The following is a 17,879-nucleotide window of genomic DNA, read 5'->3' as shown; positions in this document are numbered from 1 at the left end:
CCCTCTGTCTTGCCTAGGGTCCTCCCATTGAATCACATTGAATTATTACTGCACCCTTTCAATAGCCAAGACATCCTTCTGATATTAAAACGCCTAAAACTGGACACAATAATCTAGTTGCGGCCTAACCATTGATTTTCATACACTTAGCATTACTAATTTTTTCTGCAATGGAAAAAAACCCATAGTTCAGATGCAGCACTGATACAAGTGACTTAAAGCAATCCTGTGTTTTATCAACCTCTGCTCGTTTAGGCTGCCCCCTGCACCCCCCGCCCCCCCCACCTTATACTCGTGCTCACCTTTAGAATAGATCGAGGCAATTGACTCCTTCTTATTCGACCTCGCTCTACTCTAACCAGCATTGCTCATTGTACTGCCGCCCATTGAGAAATCGCAGGAAACACCAGGATTTGCACACGTTTATCGCTCACTACCATTCCACTGTTCAGCATCCTGTAGATCTGCACTCGTACTGTATCCAACAGTGCAGCAGGCACTCATACTACAGCAGGTAATGGAGGAGCAAAAGCGGGTCTCTCTCAGTGGGCGGGACATGAGAACATCAGGAACAGGAGTAGGCCAGTCAGTCCCTCGGGCCTGTTCCACCATTCAATTAAATCATGGCTGATCTGTTCTTCAACTCTATTTTCCAGCCTTTGCCCTCTATCCCTTATCCAACAACAATCTATCGATCTCAGTCTTCAAAACTTCCACTGACCGCCAGCATTCAAAGTCTTTTGGGGATAGAATCCCAGATTTCTACTACCCTTTGTGTGAAAAAGCGGTTCCTGATTTCTCTCCTAAGTGGCCTAGCTCTAATTTTAAGATTGAGCCCCCTTGCTCTGGATTCCTCCACCGTGGAATCATATAGCACAGAAGGAGGCTATTCGGCCCATTGTGCCTGTGCCGTCTCTGTGAAAGAGCTATCCAATTAATCCCACTCCCCTGCTCTTTTTTGCCCATTGCTCTGCAAATTTTTTCCTTTCAAGTATATATCCAATTCCCTATTAAATCTGCTTCCACCACCCTTTCAGGCAGTGCATTCCAGATCATAACAACTCGCTGCGTAAAAAAGTTTCTCCTCATCCCCCATCTGTTTTTTTTTGCAAATTAACCTAAATCTGTGTCCTCTGGTTACCGATCCTCCCGCCAGTGGAAACAGTTGCTCCCTATTTATTTTATCAAAACCCCTTCATAAATTTGAAAACCTCTATTGAATCTCCCTTTAACCTTCTCTAAGAAGAACAATCCCAGCTTCTCCAGTCTCCGCACATGACTGAAGTCCCTCATCCCTGGTACCATTCTGGTAAATCTCCTCTGCACCCTCTCCAAGGCCTTGACATCCTTCCTGAAGTATGGTGCCCAGGATTGGCCACAATACTCCAGCTGAGGCCTAACCGGTGATTTATAAAGGTTTAGCATAACTTCCTTGCTTTTGTACTCCACGTCTCTATGTATAAAGCCCAAAATCCTGTATGCTTTTTGAACAACCTTATCAACTTGTCCTGCCACCTTTAAAAATTTGTGTACATAAACCTCCAGGTCTCTCTGTTTTTACACCTCCTTTCAAATTGTACCATTTAGTTTATATTGCCTCTCCTCATCTTCATTCCAGAATGTATCATTTCAGACTTCTCTGCATTAAATTTCATCTGCCATGTGTCTGCGCATTTCACCAGTATAAGTCCTGCTGAAGTCTATTACTATCCTCCTCACTGTTTACTATATTTCCAGCGTTTCGTGTCATCTGCCAACTTTGAAATTATAACCAAGTCCAGGTCATTAATGTACATCAAAAATAGCAGTGGTCCCTTCACCGACCCCCAGGAGACACCACTGTATACTTCCCTCTAGTCTGAAAAACAACCGTTCACCGCTACTCTCTTGCTTTCTGTCCCTTAGCCAATTTTGGATCCATGATGTGGAGATGCCGGTGATGGACTGGGGTGGACAAATGTAAGGAATCTTACAACACCAGGTTATAGTCCAACAGTTATAGTCCTTACAATTTTGGATCCACACTGCTACAGGCCCTTTAATCCTCTTTAAAGCATCATGGTATTGATGAATTGACATTGCTCAGCGACGAAGGTGGAACACCTGTGGCGAAGGTAGCGTCACCTACCTGACATTGTCGTGCTTCTGTATATAAATCTTGTGAAACATCATGTCCTCCTGTTTTGCGTTAATGTCGGCCTTCATTTCCATGGCAACGTGACGTGGAAGTACTGACAACAGGAGACGTTCCTGTAGGAGGAAGCAATTGAAATGGTTAGATAGCCCCCGACCCGGACATTCAGCACATTCCTCTTCCACTTCCTCCCTTTCGCTCATCAATGAGTTGACTATAGCTGGGGAATGGCATCCGTGAATTACATCACAGCCAAGTCCGATCCTGCCCATTCAGGCCCACCTTCAAACAGCAATCTCTAGCCGAGACGCACTGAGGCCTAGTGGTATTGTCCTCACAACCATCGGCTGAGACCAGCTCATTCAGCACAGGCCAAGGATCAAGTCTGGGACATCCATAGGTAAAGGGACGCATACCAACCATCATGAAGGCCACTCATTTAGGGTTTTTACGGTAAAATAAAAAAGACTTGCATTTATGTAGCGCCTTTCACAGCATCCCCAAAGCACTTTGCAGCCAACAAAGTACTTCTTTTTTAACGTGCAGTCTCCGTTGTAATGCAGGAAACGCGACAGCCAATTTATGCACAGCATCATCCCATAAACAGCAACGAGAGAATGACCAGATAATCTGTCTTTATGATGCTGGTTGAGGGATAAATGTTGGCCAGGACATCGAGGAGCACAACCCCTGCCCTTCTTTGAGTAGGGCAGACAGGGCCTCGGTTCAACGTCTCATCCGAAGGACGGCACCTCCAACAGTGCAGCACTCGCTCACCACTGGCAACTGGGAGCGTCAGCCTAAATTATGTGCTCAAGTCCCTGTGGGTGGGGTTGGAACCCACAAACTTCTCGACTCAGAGGTGATAGCGGTACCACTGAGCCACGGCTGACACCTCCCGCTGTGAAGCCAGCCCACCCAGCTTAAAGGAGGCAGTCATGGCTCGAAAATAGCCTTTGGTCACTTACTGCCCTGTTCAGGCTGCTGCTCCGGCCACCGGCATCTTGGAAGGGGCCTTCCAATGGGCGGCCGGAGTGCCCGCCTGTTTGTAGCGCTAGGCCCTTTTAATTTGCAAATTAGGAACATAGGAACAGGAGTAGGCCATTCAGCCCCTCGTGCCTGCTCCGCCATTCGATAAGATCATGGCTGATCTGTGATCTAACTCCATATACCTGCCTTTGGCCCATATCCCTTAATACCTTTGGTTGCCAAAAAGCTATCTGTCTCACATTTAAATTTAGCAATTGAGCTAGTATCAATTGCCGTTTGCGGAAGAGAGTTCCAAACTTCTACCACCCTTTGTGTGTAGAAATGTTTTCTAATCTCGCTCCTGAAAGGTCTGGCTCTAACTTTTAGACTGTGCCCCCTACTCCTAGAAATTGGGGTCCTATAACCTACATAGGAGCAATTTTAACGGCCAAATATGTCCCAGATGTGGCTCAGCTATTAACTGTCTTAGAACAGCTGGAGTCACCTGGACTTCTATTTAGAACAATAGTAGTTTACAGCTCAGAAGACCATTCAGCTCCTTGTGTCTGTGCTGGCTCTTTTTATCACGGTATCATAGTAGGTACAGCACAGGAGAAGGCCATTCGGCCCATCGTGCCTGCACCGGCTCTTTGAAAATGCAATCCAATTAGTCCCATTCCCCTTGCTCTTTCCCCATAGCCCTGTAAATCTTTCTCTTTCACATATTTATCCAATTCCCTTTTGAAAGTTACTACTGAATCTGCTTCCACCGCCCTTTCAGGCAGTGCATTCCAGATCGTGACAACTCGAACAATCCAACACTAATCCCACTCCATCTCTCTGTCCCCATAGTTTTATATCTTTATCTGCTTCAAATATTTATCCAATTTTCCATTAAAAGCCATGGTCTCTGCCTCAACCGCTCCCCGTTACAAAGTATTCTATGCTCCAACAATCCCTTGTGTAAAGAAATTTCCCCTCACCTCTCTCCGTGACAGTTTTAAATTGGTGACCCATCATCACTGACTCCCCAACCAGAGGAAATGGTCTTTCCTGATTCACGCTATAAAAACCTTTCATAATTTTAAGAACCTCTAATAAATCTCCTTTGCTCCATTGGAAATAGTCCCATTGTCTCAAGCCTCTCCTCGTAACTATAGCTTTCCATCCCGGGCATCATTTTGGTGAATCTACGCTGTCCTTTCTGTAACGGGGTGCCCAAAACTGCACACAGCACCCTTAACAGTGGCCGAACCAATGCTTTGTACAAATTTATCATTACTTCTTGACTATGGTATCCCATGTTCCTATTTGTAAAACACAAAATGCTGTTTTTTTTCATGTAAGGAATCTTACAACACCAGGTTATAGTCCAACAAATTTATTTTAAAATCACAAGCTTTCGGAGATTATCTCCTTCGTCAGATGAATGAATGAAAAGGTTCTCAAATCGCATATCTTATACTATGTTGGGACAGCATCACACCAATCAAAAGGTGTCGTTGTTATTCAAACAGGCCAGTCACGGAGAACAGCACGTCCCAGTACACTAGATATACATTGTGTCGATTACACAGGCAGGCAGAAAGAAACTCAAAATGGCAGAGAGAGAGAGAGAATTTTAAAAAACATATAATTTTTTTTCCCCCTTTTTTGCTGGTGGGGTTACGTGTAGCGTGACATGAACCCAAGATCCCGGTTGAGGCCGTCCTCATGGGTGCGGAACTTGGCTATCAACTTCTGCTCGACGATTTTGCGTTGTCGTGTGTCTCGAAGGCCGCCTTTTTTTTCATGGCTTTATCTACCTACACTTACACTTGCAGAGGCTTATGTGTTTGTACCCTAGGTTTCTCACACCCTTCATCGTCTTTCCAATAAGTGTATGCGTCTTTTTTCCTCTCCCAAAAACATATTACCTCACACTTCTCCGCATTAAATCGCATCTGCCACCAGTCTGCTCATTCCACTAACGTGATTGTATAGTCCTGAAGTCTCCTCCTCTCTGTTTGCCAAACCTCCTATTTTTGTGGAGAGTTTAATAAGGATAAATGCAAAGGTTGATATTGAGGTAATTAACCCACTCTCACCAGGACAGCACCATTAGAGGCATTCCTTCGCCCCTTTCAATTCTTTCCTAAAGCTGGCGACCCAGCCAACAGAAGGTTGCTGGTATCTGGTCTTGTGGGTGCTGGCAGCCTCCCGGAGGCTCACCAATTGACCGTTCTTCATGTGTGAACCTGGTCAGTGAGTATTGGTAGACTGAGATCTCCTGGACTGGTTTCAATCAGTTGAGAGGGTTGGAGAGGAATTTTCCTTATTTGCTCTGGGTTTTTTTTTCTATTTTTTTTGCCTCTCCCAGAAGAGGTCGGGGGAGGGGGTGGGGGGGTGGTTGGAGGGAGGCGGAGAGAGGTTGGGGGGGTAGGAAGTGTCTAGTCACAATGTTCAGGGTGTCATGAGTGTGGGGCAGGCTTGATGAACCAGCTGGTCTTTACCTGCCCATCATTTTCGTATGTTCCTTATAGCCAAACCCCAAGATTTATTCTTCTGACACCCACATAGGTTGCTCCAATCTTTGGATGAGATGTGAAACCAAGGTTGTGTCTCCACTGCTCTTGTGGTTCCGATGGCTGGTAAGCATCCTAATGGGAGAGCGGGGAGTTCTCCTGGTATCCAGGACAACATTCTGCCAACAACAGATGCTACCAAAACATAAAAGTTGCCCGTTCATTGCAGGGCTGTTTCTGGGATGTCCTTGGTCCATAATGGTTGCCTTGTTTGCCAATGCAACAACAGTCACTGCACCTACGACATTTCAATTTGATAAGGCACTGTATAAATGCCAGTAAAGTATATGCTAGCAGATGTCCTGTGGCATTGCTACACAGTGAAGCAGAATACTCTCTGTGTTACAACAATGATGGTGTAGCACTCCATGAACTGCACAATGTATTATCAGGGCCACTGATCTACTGTGACTGAATAAGTCAAGTTCCATTTTTACTGCACAGTATCCCGGGATTTTTACCACCGTCTAACGGATTGAGCTCTGCAACCCTGACCAGTGCGAGCCGCGGCTCAGCGGGTCGCACTCTCACCTGAGTCAGGAACGGTCGTGGGTTCAAGACCCACTCCAGCAGACGCCAGCAAAAGAAAAATCTAGGCTGACGCTGCAGTGCGGTACCGAGGGAGTGCTGCACTGTCAGGCGGTGCCGTCTTTCAGATGAGACATTAAACCGAGGCTCCGACTGCACTCTCAGGTGGATGGAGAAGACCCCGTGGCATTATTTCGAAGATGAGCTGTAGAACTCTCTCCTGGAAGTTCGTTCTTTTCTGTCTGTGCAATGGTTGTTAATGAGCCTCATTAGCGTTAAATGTTTTCCTTGTATGTTCTTTTAACATATTCATAAGAGGTTTTCCCAGAAACATTCATTATTCATATAATTTTAGCATAACATGAATTATTCAGGTCCTTAGCATAATGAGCCACACCCACTCTCCTCTCTGTGTGATACAGTCTACTGATAATTGGATGTTGTTGTCTTGCACTAAAAATAAAATCTGAATTATGCAGCAACTTGAATTAATCAAATGGAATAAAAAAGAACTGGAAGCTTTTTTTTTTAAACACAATACAAATTCGAATTATCTTGTAATTTGAATTGAGTGACTTCAAATGTTCCCAAGTTTACAGCTACCGATCTGCTCAATCGCACCCTCACCTCCACCTTTGATGGCCTTGTCCCCAGTAAAGTCCTTACCCTCTCCCACCCCATGGTACGGCCCCCATCCCAGGTCCCTTATGTCCAAGGGACGCAGATTTGAACGTTTTATGGCGCACACCTGGTTTAGCCATTCATCCCCAGATCTGGCTGGACCACATCAAGCACTATCGGGCCCTGCTCTCCTCTGTTTAAAAACTGCTCACTGCTCTTGGTTCCACCTGAAATGCAAAGATAAACCCCGGCTTCTTTTCACCACTGTCAATCATCTCCTTAAAATCAAGGTGTTGCCGGACCGGGAGCCAATGTAGGTCAGCGAGCGCAGGATGTGCATTTGAAGCTATAGGGCTACGGACCAAATACTGGAAAAGTGGGATTAAGCCGGCTGGCTCTTTTTTCGGCCGGCATGGACACGATGGGCCGAATGGCCTCCTTCTGTGCCGTAACCTTCCATGACTGCAATCAGCACATGCGACGTCTTTGACGCTGTTGCCAAGTTTCTTACCTGCTGTTGGTTTTCTTTCTGGGAGTGTAATCTCGCTTGGATGCACTCTCGTGTCTCCTGAAACGCCTGCCTCTGGGACACCTCCGCTGGGTAGTGGGTGCAGATGCCTACGATGTTGGTGCAGGAGAAGATTAGCACATTGGAGATGAGCTGAAAGAGGAACAATGTTGAGGGTTAAAAACGGGACGCTGTTATAATTTGTTACAGGAAGATTACGACGATCACAGCTACAAAGGTCAGTGAAATAGCAGTTAAAAACTTTTACTAGTTGTGAAAAACTATATTTATATATTTCTCCCATTGTGATGTTATTGTCACATCTCTTTTATCCCCCTCCTCCAATTTCTGCCCCCACCCCCCTCCCCTTCCCTGAAGGTGACAACCCAACTAGACCATGGTCCCACAGGTGCTAAACACTTTGGTATCTGGCTAAGTTGCTATTCTACATGTTTGAATCTGGATAACATGTGTCAACAAGGTAGTCAGTCATCATCATCAAGCCCAACATTCTCACCCAACGTCCGCACAGACAACAACAACTTGCATTTATATAGCGCCTTTAACATAGTAAAATGTCCCAAGGCGCTTCACAGGAGTGATTATCAGACAGAGATTTACACCCAGCCACATAAGGGGATATTAGGACAGGTGACCAAAAGCTTGGTCAAAGAGGAAGGTTTTAAGGAGCATCTTAAAGGAGGAGAGAGAGAGGTGGAGAGGTTTAGAGAGTGAATTCCAGAGCTCAGGGTCTAAGCAGCTGAAGGCACGGCCGCCAATGGTAGAGCGATGAAATTTGGGGGTGCGCAAGAGGCCAGAATGGGAGGAGCACAGATATCTCGGAGGGTTGTAGGGCCGGAGGAGGTTACAGAGATAGGGAGGGGGGGCGAGGCCGTGGACAGATCTGAAAACAAACCGGGAGCCGATATAGGTCAGCGAGCACAGGGGTTCGGATACGGGCAGCAGGGTTTTAGATGAGGTCAAGTTTACAGAGGGTGCGGGGTGGGAGGCCGGCCGGCTGTAGTCAAGTCCAGAGATTAGAAAGGCATGGACGAAGGTTTCAGGAGCAGATGAGCTGAGGCGGGGCGGAGACGGGCGATGTTACGGAGGCGGGAGTAGGAGATCTTGGTGATGGAGGGGATGTGGGGTCGGAAGCTCAGCTCAGGGTTAAATAGGACGCCAAGGTTTTGAACGGTCTGGTTCAGCCTCAAACAGTGACCAGGGGTCATTGGATGGTAGGCAAGAGCAAGAACCTTGACTGATTTTCACGAATGCAGCACAGGGGTCCTATGCCCAGTTTAAGCATCCCCACTACCACGTTGGCCAAGATCAGGCAACCTGGCACAGATTGGGCATGGAAGCCAGAGCCTTCCTGGGCAGTGGCAGCAAACATGACAAGCAGGTAGCCTACCCCGGGGCCTTGTGGGTGAGTGCGGTCCACTGCGACTCTCCTGTTGCCCGCATAGACCCTGCGAGTGGACTCAAGTCGCCTGGATCATGTGCCCAAGGGTGGGGCTTGAACTCATGACCTTGTGACTCAGTGGAGAGGGCGCTACTGATGAGCCAAGGCTGACACATCCTTCGATGGAGATTAGATGGTGGGCCAGCGTTGGTCTTCCAGTTGAAAGATCTATGATGATTGAAAGTTAACGTTTCATCCATCCAGTCACCAAAGATGCTACAAAACAGGTACAACCGAAAACCTCTGCATTCAATCAACAACAGTACAATAAAACCACCTTTGGTTACAACAGAAACTAAGACCTAGATGCACATTAAATCCACCCTCACCGGCCAGAACCAAATGTGTATTTCTGCACCATGCAGAGATAGCTCACAGAAACAACAACAACTTGCATTTATATAGCGCCTTTAATGTAGTAAAACTTCCCAAGGCGCTTCACAGGAGCGATCATCAAACAATATTTGACACCAAGCCACATAAGGAGATATCAGGACACATGACCAAAAATTTGGTCAAAAAGGTAGGTTTTATGGAGCGCCTGAAAGGAGGAGAGAGAAGGAGAGAGGCGGAGAGCTTTAGAGAGGGAATTTCAGAGCTTAGGGCCTAGACTGCTGAAGGCACAGCCACCAATGGTGGAGCGATGGAAATTGGGTATCCACAAGAGGCAAGAATTGGAGGAGCGCAGAGATCTCGGAGGGTTGTAGGGCTGGAGGAGGTGGCAGAGATAGGGAGGGGGCGAGGCCATGGATGGATTTGAAAACAAGGATGAGAATTTTAAAACTGAGGCATTGCCGGACCGGGAGCCAATGTAGGTCAGCGAGCACAAGGGGTGATGGGTGAACGGGACTTGGTGCAAGTTAGGATACGGGCAGCAGAATTTTGGATGAGCTCAAGTTTGTTAAGGGTGCAAGGTGGGAGGCCGGTCAGGAGAGCATTGGAATAGTCAAGTCTAGAGGTAACAAAGGCATGGGTGAGGGTTTCAGCAGTCGAAGACCTGAGGCAGGGGCAGAGACGGGCGATGTTACAAATGTGGAAGTAGGAGGTCTTGGTGATGGAGAGGATATGGAGTCAGAAGCTCAGCTCAGGGTCAAATAGGACGCCAAGATCTTGAACGGTCTGGTGTTTACGCCTGTCTCAGACAGTGACCAGGGGTCAATGGATGGTAGACAGGAGCAAGAACTTTGACTGATTTTCACAAGTACAGCACAGGGGTACTAGGACACTTTTAGCAGCCCACCGCCATGCTGGCCAAGATCAGGCAACCTGGCGCAGACTGGGCATGGAAGCCAGAGCCTTCCTGGGCAGTGGTAGCAAACAAGGCAAGCAGGTAGTCTATCCCCGGGCCTTGTGGATGAAGTGCGGTCCATTGCGATTCTCCTGCTGCCACGCATAGACCTTGTGAGTGGACTCAAGTCGCCTGGATCATGTGTCCAAGAGTGGGGCTTGACCCCATGACCTTGTGACTCAGTGGCGAGGGCGCTACTGATGAGCCAAGGCTGACACCTCCTTTGACTTGGATTAGACGGTGGGCCAGCGTTGGTCAAACGTAAGAGATGTTTGTCTTCCAGTTGAAAAATCTATGATGATTGAAAGTTAACGTCTCATCCATCCGGTTACCAAAGATACTACAAAACAGGTACAACCCAAAGCCTCTGCATTCAATCAACAAAAGTACAATAAAATCACCTCTGGTTACAAAATGAAATCCACCCTCACCAATCAGAACCAAATGTGTATTTCTGCACCATGCAGAGACAGCTCACAGAAATCGGCATTAGCACTCTGTGTACCACTACTAGTAATAAGGAATTCAATCAATAATCTGATATGGAGAAAAAATATATTTCTGTCACAGTGGCATCCCAGGGTTAAACTCGTGGCGGGGGTGGGGGGGACTTTCTATGGGGATTCCCCTGATCGGCCGCTGTAACTTTTGCAGAACATCAGCCGTGATCTAATTGAATGGCAGAACAGGCTTGAGGGGCTGAATGGCCTACTCCTGTTCCTTGGAACCACGGAGAAATGGCGTAAACACTATTGAAGGCGTTTTTCCGGGGTTTCTGCCGATCGTCCGCTGGAGTTACAATCATCCGATCGGGAGAACCCCCACTGCCTCCCCCCCACCCCCCCATTTAAATTCAACCCCTTGATGTTAACTCATGTTATACTGGACTCCTCTTATTGTGAGATGTAAGGAATCTTACAACACCAGGTTATAGTCCAACAGTTTTATTGGAAAATCACAAGCTTTCGGAGATTATCTTCTTCATCAGGTGAGTGAGTGAGAGGTTCTCAAATCGCATATCTTATATTAGGTTGGGACACGATCACACCAATCAAAGGTGTCGTTGGTGTTCAGACAGGTTAGCCACGGAAAACAGTACGTCCCAGTATACTGAATACACAATGGGTCAGATTACACAGACAGAGAGAGAAAGAGACCCGAAAGGCAGAGAGAGAGAATGTCCAGTTGTATTAAAAACAGTTAACAGCAGGAAACACCAACGACACCTTTGATTGGTGTGATCGTGTCCCAACCTAATATAAGATATGCAATTTGAGAACCTTTCACTCACTCACCTGACGAAGGAGGAAAGCTCCGAAAGCTTGTGATTTTCAAATAAAATTGTTGGACTATAACCTGGTGTTGTAAGATTCCTTACATTTGTCCACCCCAGTCCATCACCGGCATCTCCACATTATTGTGAGATAGCAGAGATAGACTGATAACAACAAAACTCCGGGCATAAAAAGGCATAAATCGCTTTTAACTTGTATCAACCATTGACCAATTGGCGCACTTCAATCCGCCTGCTATTTTAATGCAGACGTTCACTCGCTTCTTGTAAATCAATCAAGACCCACGCGCCAGGAGCTTCCTGCGAAGGTCCTGACCGGCGAGCTGCCCCGACTGGCGTCCGCAGCTCCCCCGGTTTTATGGAAACGAGGTCCGAGGCCCAACTCGAGCCGACGTCTCCGGCCGCGTGTTGCAGGCGTCCCGCCCACCGTGCGACGGTTTCCGGAGCGAGACCCACGTCTCAGCCATGGTCAACTGAAGTGTCACATGTGCCAGTCACATGCGTTCTCCTCTCTTTACGGAGGACGGACTGAAAAGTACTCGAGCGAGATGAGGCACGACTACGAACAGCTTGTTTACTGTACGCAAAACACACGAATGAACAGAACGCAGATTCCACACTGAGAACGGTCGATTTCCAACTCTCCCTCGGTCACAGTAAAATAACGAAGATGCAATTTACTCGTTTCGAATATGGTAAGATCACTTTTCTAGTTAAGATGTTCAAAAGCCCACTGGCCCGGACATCCTGTTGCTGTCTGCTAGTGCACAGTGTCTGAGACATCAAGAGAGACAGAGAGACAAAGTCCATCCCAACCCTTTGATGCGTGAGCATGAGGATCCTCAGTGACTCTTTGACTAACCTCCCCTCCGCTAAGCAAAGGGAATGGAGCGACACCTCAACCCTCTTCTCACAATAGCATGAAACGCTTGAGATTGTACATAACAGCTCCAACCTCCACCCCTTCATTTACTGATTAACACTTCATAATGCCATATTAATTGTGGACTGATTCGACAAGATGACCAATACTGTGGCAATCAGCAATTTTAATAATCAAGTACAACTAGTTACACACAGTAACAAGGGATAATACATAAACACATAGTAAAAAGAGGGATAATACAGAAATCCTTTGGAGAACAGGTGTTCAAGTTGTCCAATTGTTTGTTCTCTGCTGCTCCTGTTCTGTCCATCCCCCTTAAGGCAGTTCTTTATATACAACAACAACAAGTTGCATTTATATAGCGCCTTTAATGTACTAAAACATCCCGAGGTGTTTCATTGGAGCGATTATCAGACAAAATTTGACACCAAGTCACATAAGGTGACGAGAGGTAGGTTTTGAGGTCTTAAAGGACGAGAGAGACGCAGAGAGGTCCAGGGAGAGAATTTAAAAAAAAATTCGTTCATGGATGTGGGCGTCGCTGGCGAGGCCGGCATTTATCGCCCATCCCTAATTGCCCTTGAGAAGGTGGTGGTGAGCCGCCTTCTTGAACCGCTGCAGTCCGTCCGGAATTCCAGAGTTTAGGGCTTAAGCAGCTGAAGGCATCCACATGACCATGAAATGACCCTTCTTCAGCCAACCAATGGCGCTGTAACCTCTTATTACCCGTATATCTACATGCTTCCATTTTGTTTCTCCCTGTTTCTCTCCAGCAGTTTTCAGCAGATACAATTTTAGCCGAGGAGCTGCAGTGAGTCAGCTTAAGGTTACGTGACCAGCCTGGCTCCAATTCAGTAATGGAGCGCAAAGTCATAGTTTCCGGCTTTTTGTGCGAGATATTCTCTTGAGACCTCACGTCCTCTATGATCTGAAGTGCGCCTTTTACTTACCCCATAGCTAGTTAAAAGATAGAATGAGCTGGGGATCATAAAAGACAACCCTTGCTCAGTACACCAGCTACTGAAATATCACGCCTCGTGAAAACTGCTGGATTTAACATTGCAGAAATATTAGAAAATGTTAAAAAAAATTCAGCTCAGGCAAAATCCAAATTTTTATAGTTACGCAAGAAAGTCCGTGAAGACAAATATAAAAACACTGGCAAGATCACCGCATAAATATCGACTTGAGGTTTGGAAGCCTTGGACAAAGCAATGTTCCCAGGGATACGTGTCGCCTTGTTCTCAGCAGTTGCAGTGGAGGTTAATTTCTTTTTGTTCTGAGATTTCACTTGTCAATTTTGTTCATTATCTTTCAGCTGGAAGGTAATCCACAGCAGTGCTAAATAATGAAAATAAGTTTTAGAACTCAACGTTAGACCTGCCTGTTCATTTATAAACAAAGAACTCCCTTTTACTGAAGTTACAATTCTAATAGTGCAGGGCTGGGCCTAGTTGAAGTAAATACTCCCGCCAAAACCATTCATTTGACATTTTATACAGCCAAAAAAAGTCAAAATTGAGGAACTTTTTTCATAGTTTTCAGTGGTCTCAGTGGGTAGCACTCTCACCTCAGAATCAGAAGGTTGTGGATTGCCAGGCAATGACCATCTCCAACAACAGAGAGTCTAACCACCTCCCCTTGACATTCAACGGCATTACCATCGCCGAATCGCCCACCATCAACATCCTGGGGGTCACCATTGACCAGAAACTTAACTGGACCAGCCATATAAATACTGTGGCTACAAGAGCAGGTCAGAGGCTGGGTATTCTGTGGCGAGTGACTCACCTCCTGACTCCCCAAAGCCTTTCCACGATCTACAAGGCACAAGTCAGGAGTGTGATGGAATACTCTCCACTTGCCTTGATGAGTGCAGCTCCGACAACACTCAAGAAGCTCGACACCATTCAGGACAAAGCAGCCCGCTTGATTGGCACCCCATCCACCACCCTAAACATTCACTCCCTTCACCACCGGCGCACTGTGGCTGCAGTGTGTACCATCCACAGGATGCACTGCAGCAACTCGCCAAGGCTTCTTCGACAGCACCTCCCAAACCCGCGACCTCTACCACCTAGAAGGACAAGAGCAGCAGGCACATGGGAACAACACCACCTGCACGTTCCCCTCCAAGTCACACACCATCCCGGCTTGGAAATATATCGCCGTTCCTTCATCGTCGCTGGGTCAAAATCCTGGAACTCCCTTCCTAACAGCACTGTGGGAGAACCTTCACCACACGGACTGCAGCGGTTCAAGAAGGCGGCTCACCAACACCTTCTCGAGGGCAATTAGGGTTTGGGCAATAAATGCCGGCCTCGCCAGCGATGCCCACATTCCACGAACGAATAATTTTTTAAAAATTCAAGCCCTACTCCAGTACTTGAGCATAAAATCTAGGCTGACTCTTCAGTGCCGTACAGAGGGAATGCTTCACTCTGGGAGGTGCCATCCTCTTGGATGAGATGTTGAACACGGGTCCTGCTTTAGTGACCCAGGTGGATGCTGAAAGATCTCATGGCACCAATTGGGAGATCAGGTATTTCAACCAGTTTCCTGGCCAACATTCCTTCCTCAACCAACACCACCAAAACGAGTCAATCAACTCATTGCTACTTCTGGGCTCTCGCTGTGTGCAAAGTGACTGCTGAGCTTGGCAATAATCATTACACTTCAAAGTAATTCAATGTGTGTGAAGTGCCCTGAGAAATGTGATCAGGCGCTGTACAAATGGAAGATGTTCTCATGGTCGGTCTGTGCCAGTTTTGCATTGTGAACCCATGCCCACCAGGAACAGGACTGAGACCAAATTGACAAATTTCGTTTTGGTACCTTGCTCATTCTTCATGAGTGAATCCACATAGCGAGCACTCGCAGGTTGGTCCAACCATGGAAAGCGTCAGATTGAAGCCTGAGCACTTTCAGTGAGACTCATTGGATCCAAAGCGGGAAACCCGAGATGATGTTATTCTCCTCTCTGGCCTGGGCATACAGAGGCAATTTGTAGCACACCAGCTGAAATTAGGTAACTGGACACCAATTTGGGAACAAACTTGGGATCATTCAGCATCGTAACGGCTCAGTACTACACCAAACAGTGCCTTCACCAACTAACCACCAAGGAAGCTATAGAAACATAGAAAATAGGAGCAAGAGAAGGTCATTCGGCCCTGCTCCGCCATTCAAAATGATCATGGCTTTTTCCCCATATCCCTTGATCCCTTTAGCATTAAGAACTATATCTATCTCCTTCTTGAATACATCTAATGACTTGGCCTCCACTGCCTTCTGTGGTAGAGAATTCCACAGGGTCACCACCCTCTGAGTGAAGAAATTTCTCCTCATCTCGGTTCTAAATGGCGTACCCCGTATCCTGAGACCGTGACCCCCTGGTTCTGGACTCCCCAGCCATCGAGAACATCCTCCCTGCATCTAGTCTGTCTGCACGTTAGGGTCAGTTGATTGGATGGCGTAACAATATGTTTGCAATGCAATAGTCATGGATCGCATTGCTGTTTGTGAGATCTGTATGTGTGTGAAATAGTTGGCTTGCTCTCTTACTTACATAACAGTCAGTACACTTCAAAGTAATTCACTGTACATGATGCAGTTGGAAATATTGCTGAGGGAATTGTAAATCATTGTTGTGACCGCACTTAGAATACTGTGTACAGTTCTAGTCGCCACAGTACAAAAAGGATATTGCAGCTATTGAAAAGGTACAGAGGAGAGTGATTATGTAAATTGGGCATGTTTTCACTGGGAAAGAGAAGGTTGAGAGATGATATAATTGCTGTTTTTAGGATGCTAAAAGGACTAGATAATGTGGACCATCCAGGACAGCAGGACCAGAGGACACGGCCTGCGCTTGAAGGGGGGGTTAATTCAAAACTGACCTGCGAGAAAAATGGGCATGGTTTTCACTCGGAGGCAGGCACCCAGGGGGGTCCGCAGGTATTCGCGTGGGGAACCCGGAAATGAATTCAGTGCATTGCAATCTGCGATCGCAACTCAACTGAAGGTAAGTATTTGAGTTTCCAGATTTCCCACACGCCAGGCAGCCGGATTGACAGGCTGGTTGCCTGTCGGCAGTGAAAGGAGCTGCAGATCAGAGAGGGGGTGGGAGGGAGAGAGAGCTCATCGGCACTGCAAAAAATTGGAGGGGTGGGGGAAGGATGTGGATGATACCGATGTGGGGGGGGGGGTTGGCCAGGATCGGGGATCGGGGGGTTCAGCCAGCGATGACATCGGTGGGAGTGGGGGGGGGGGGCGGTCAGCCACCATCGGGGATCAGGGGGCCAGCCAGCATTGGGGATCGGGGGAGCGTCAGCCAGCAATGAATCGGTGGGGGGCAGCGGGTAAGCCAGCATTGGGGATCGGGGGAGAGGGGGCGTCAGCCAGCGATGAATCGGGGGGGGGGGGGGGGGGGGCAGCGGGTCAGCCAGCATTGGGGATCGGGGGAGTCAGCCAGCATCGGGGATTGGGGGGGGTGGGGGTGGGCAGCCAGCGACGACATCGGGGGAGTCGGCCAGTATTGGGGATCAGGGAGGTCAGCCAGCGACGAGATCAGGGATTTGACGGGGATGGGGCGGGGGTGGGGGGGGTCAGCTAGCATCGGAGATCGGAATGGGCGGGGGAGCCAGCCGATCGCGGGGGTCCTGTCGGCCTGGATGAAGCACTCCTGCTCCTCCGGGCCCACAAGCAGTGCAATAAAGGCACTCACCTCATGGATCCGGCCCTTCCCACCTCCTTTCACCTGACGCGAATCGGAAGCGATGGGAAACCCGAACAGGTAAGGTTAAGTTCATTTACGTTTTATAATACACAAAATATTAAGTACCTCAAGTATCCCTATGAGGTATATTGCTCCTTTAAGTATCAGCCCGCCGGCTTTAAATGGGCGCGGACTTCCTGGTGTCGGCTTTGCACACGCAGACAAACCTGCCTGGGTTAAACCCAGAAGTGGACACGTTGGAACCGGGATGGGGTCCCACTCCAAATATTGACCTCCCACCCGCCCCAACCCACCCGTTCTTGGGGGTTAATATTACCCCCAATATTTCAGTGAGCGCGTGGTCAATCTATGGAGCAGGCTCCAAAGGGAGACGAGGACATCAATTAGTATTAATTCATTCAAATGCAAATTAGATAGATTTCTTTCAGAAAATAACAATTTGGGATGCAGTACATGAGGAATTTGTGACATGACATGTGGTAAGTGAAGCATCGTTTGGAAGGAACAGGCGACTTTAGACCCATGGTTCCAAAAATTCTCCACCACTGGGGGTTTTCCTCACCTCACGTCTGGGGTCTGTTGTAGACTAATTGATAGAGATTGATTTCTATAATTAGTCAACAACTCCATTTTCGTCGTGTCATGCGACTGCCAGGACAGCAGAAAGCGAACTAGATAGATCTTGGTCTTTTTTCGCTTAGCAGCTCCGATGTCATACCCACAAAAAGCAGGACAAATCCAATCTGGCCAATTACCGCCCCATCAGTCTACTCTCAATCATCAGCAAAGTGATGGAAGGTGTCGTCGACAGTGCTATCAAGCGGCACTTACTCACCAATAACCTGCTCACCGATGCTCAGTTTGGGTTCTGCCAGGACCACTTGGCT

The 17,879-nt window shown here is 47.5% G+C and overlaps 1 protein-coding gene across 1 annotated transcript in view; it reads right to left on the bottom strand.

Annotated features, from left to right (window-relative positions):
• Positions 1-17,879, bottom strand: part of adcy5 (adenylate cyclase 5) — a 442,325-nt gene that overhangs the window by 196,896 nt on the left and 227,550 nt on the right. Inside the window, exons 2-3 of the mRNA XM_067987067.1 lie at positions 7,328-7,477; positions 2,129-2,250 (exon numbers count right to left, since the gene is read on the bottom strand). Coding sequence (XP_067843168.1) covers positions 2,129-2,250; positions 7,328-7,477 — 272 coding nt within the window. The remainder of the gene's footprint in view (positions 1-2,128; positions 2,251-7,327; positions 7,478-17,879) is intronic.

Source organism: Heptranchias perlo, chromosome 7 (genome assembly GCF_035084215.1).
Source record: "Heptranchias perlo isolate sHepPer1 chromosome 7, sHepPer1.hap1, whole genome shotgun sequence".
In the NCBI taxonomy this organism is placed as follows: Eukaryota; Metazoa; Chordata; class Chondrichthyes; order Hexanchiformes; family Hexanchidae; genus Heptranchias; species Heptranchias perlo.
The sequence above is the reverse complement of the archived record's forward strand: the minus strand, read 5'-3'. Positions and strand labels throughout refer to the sequence as shown.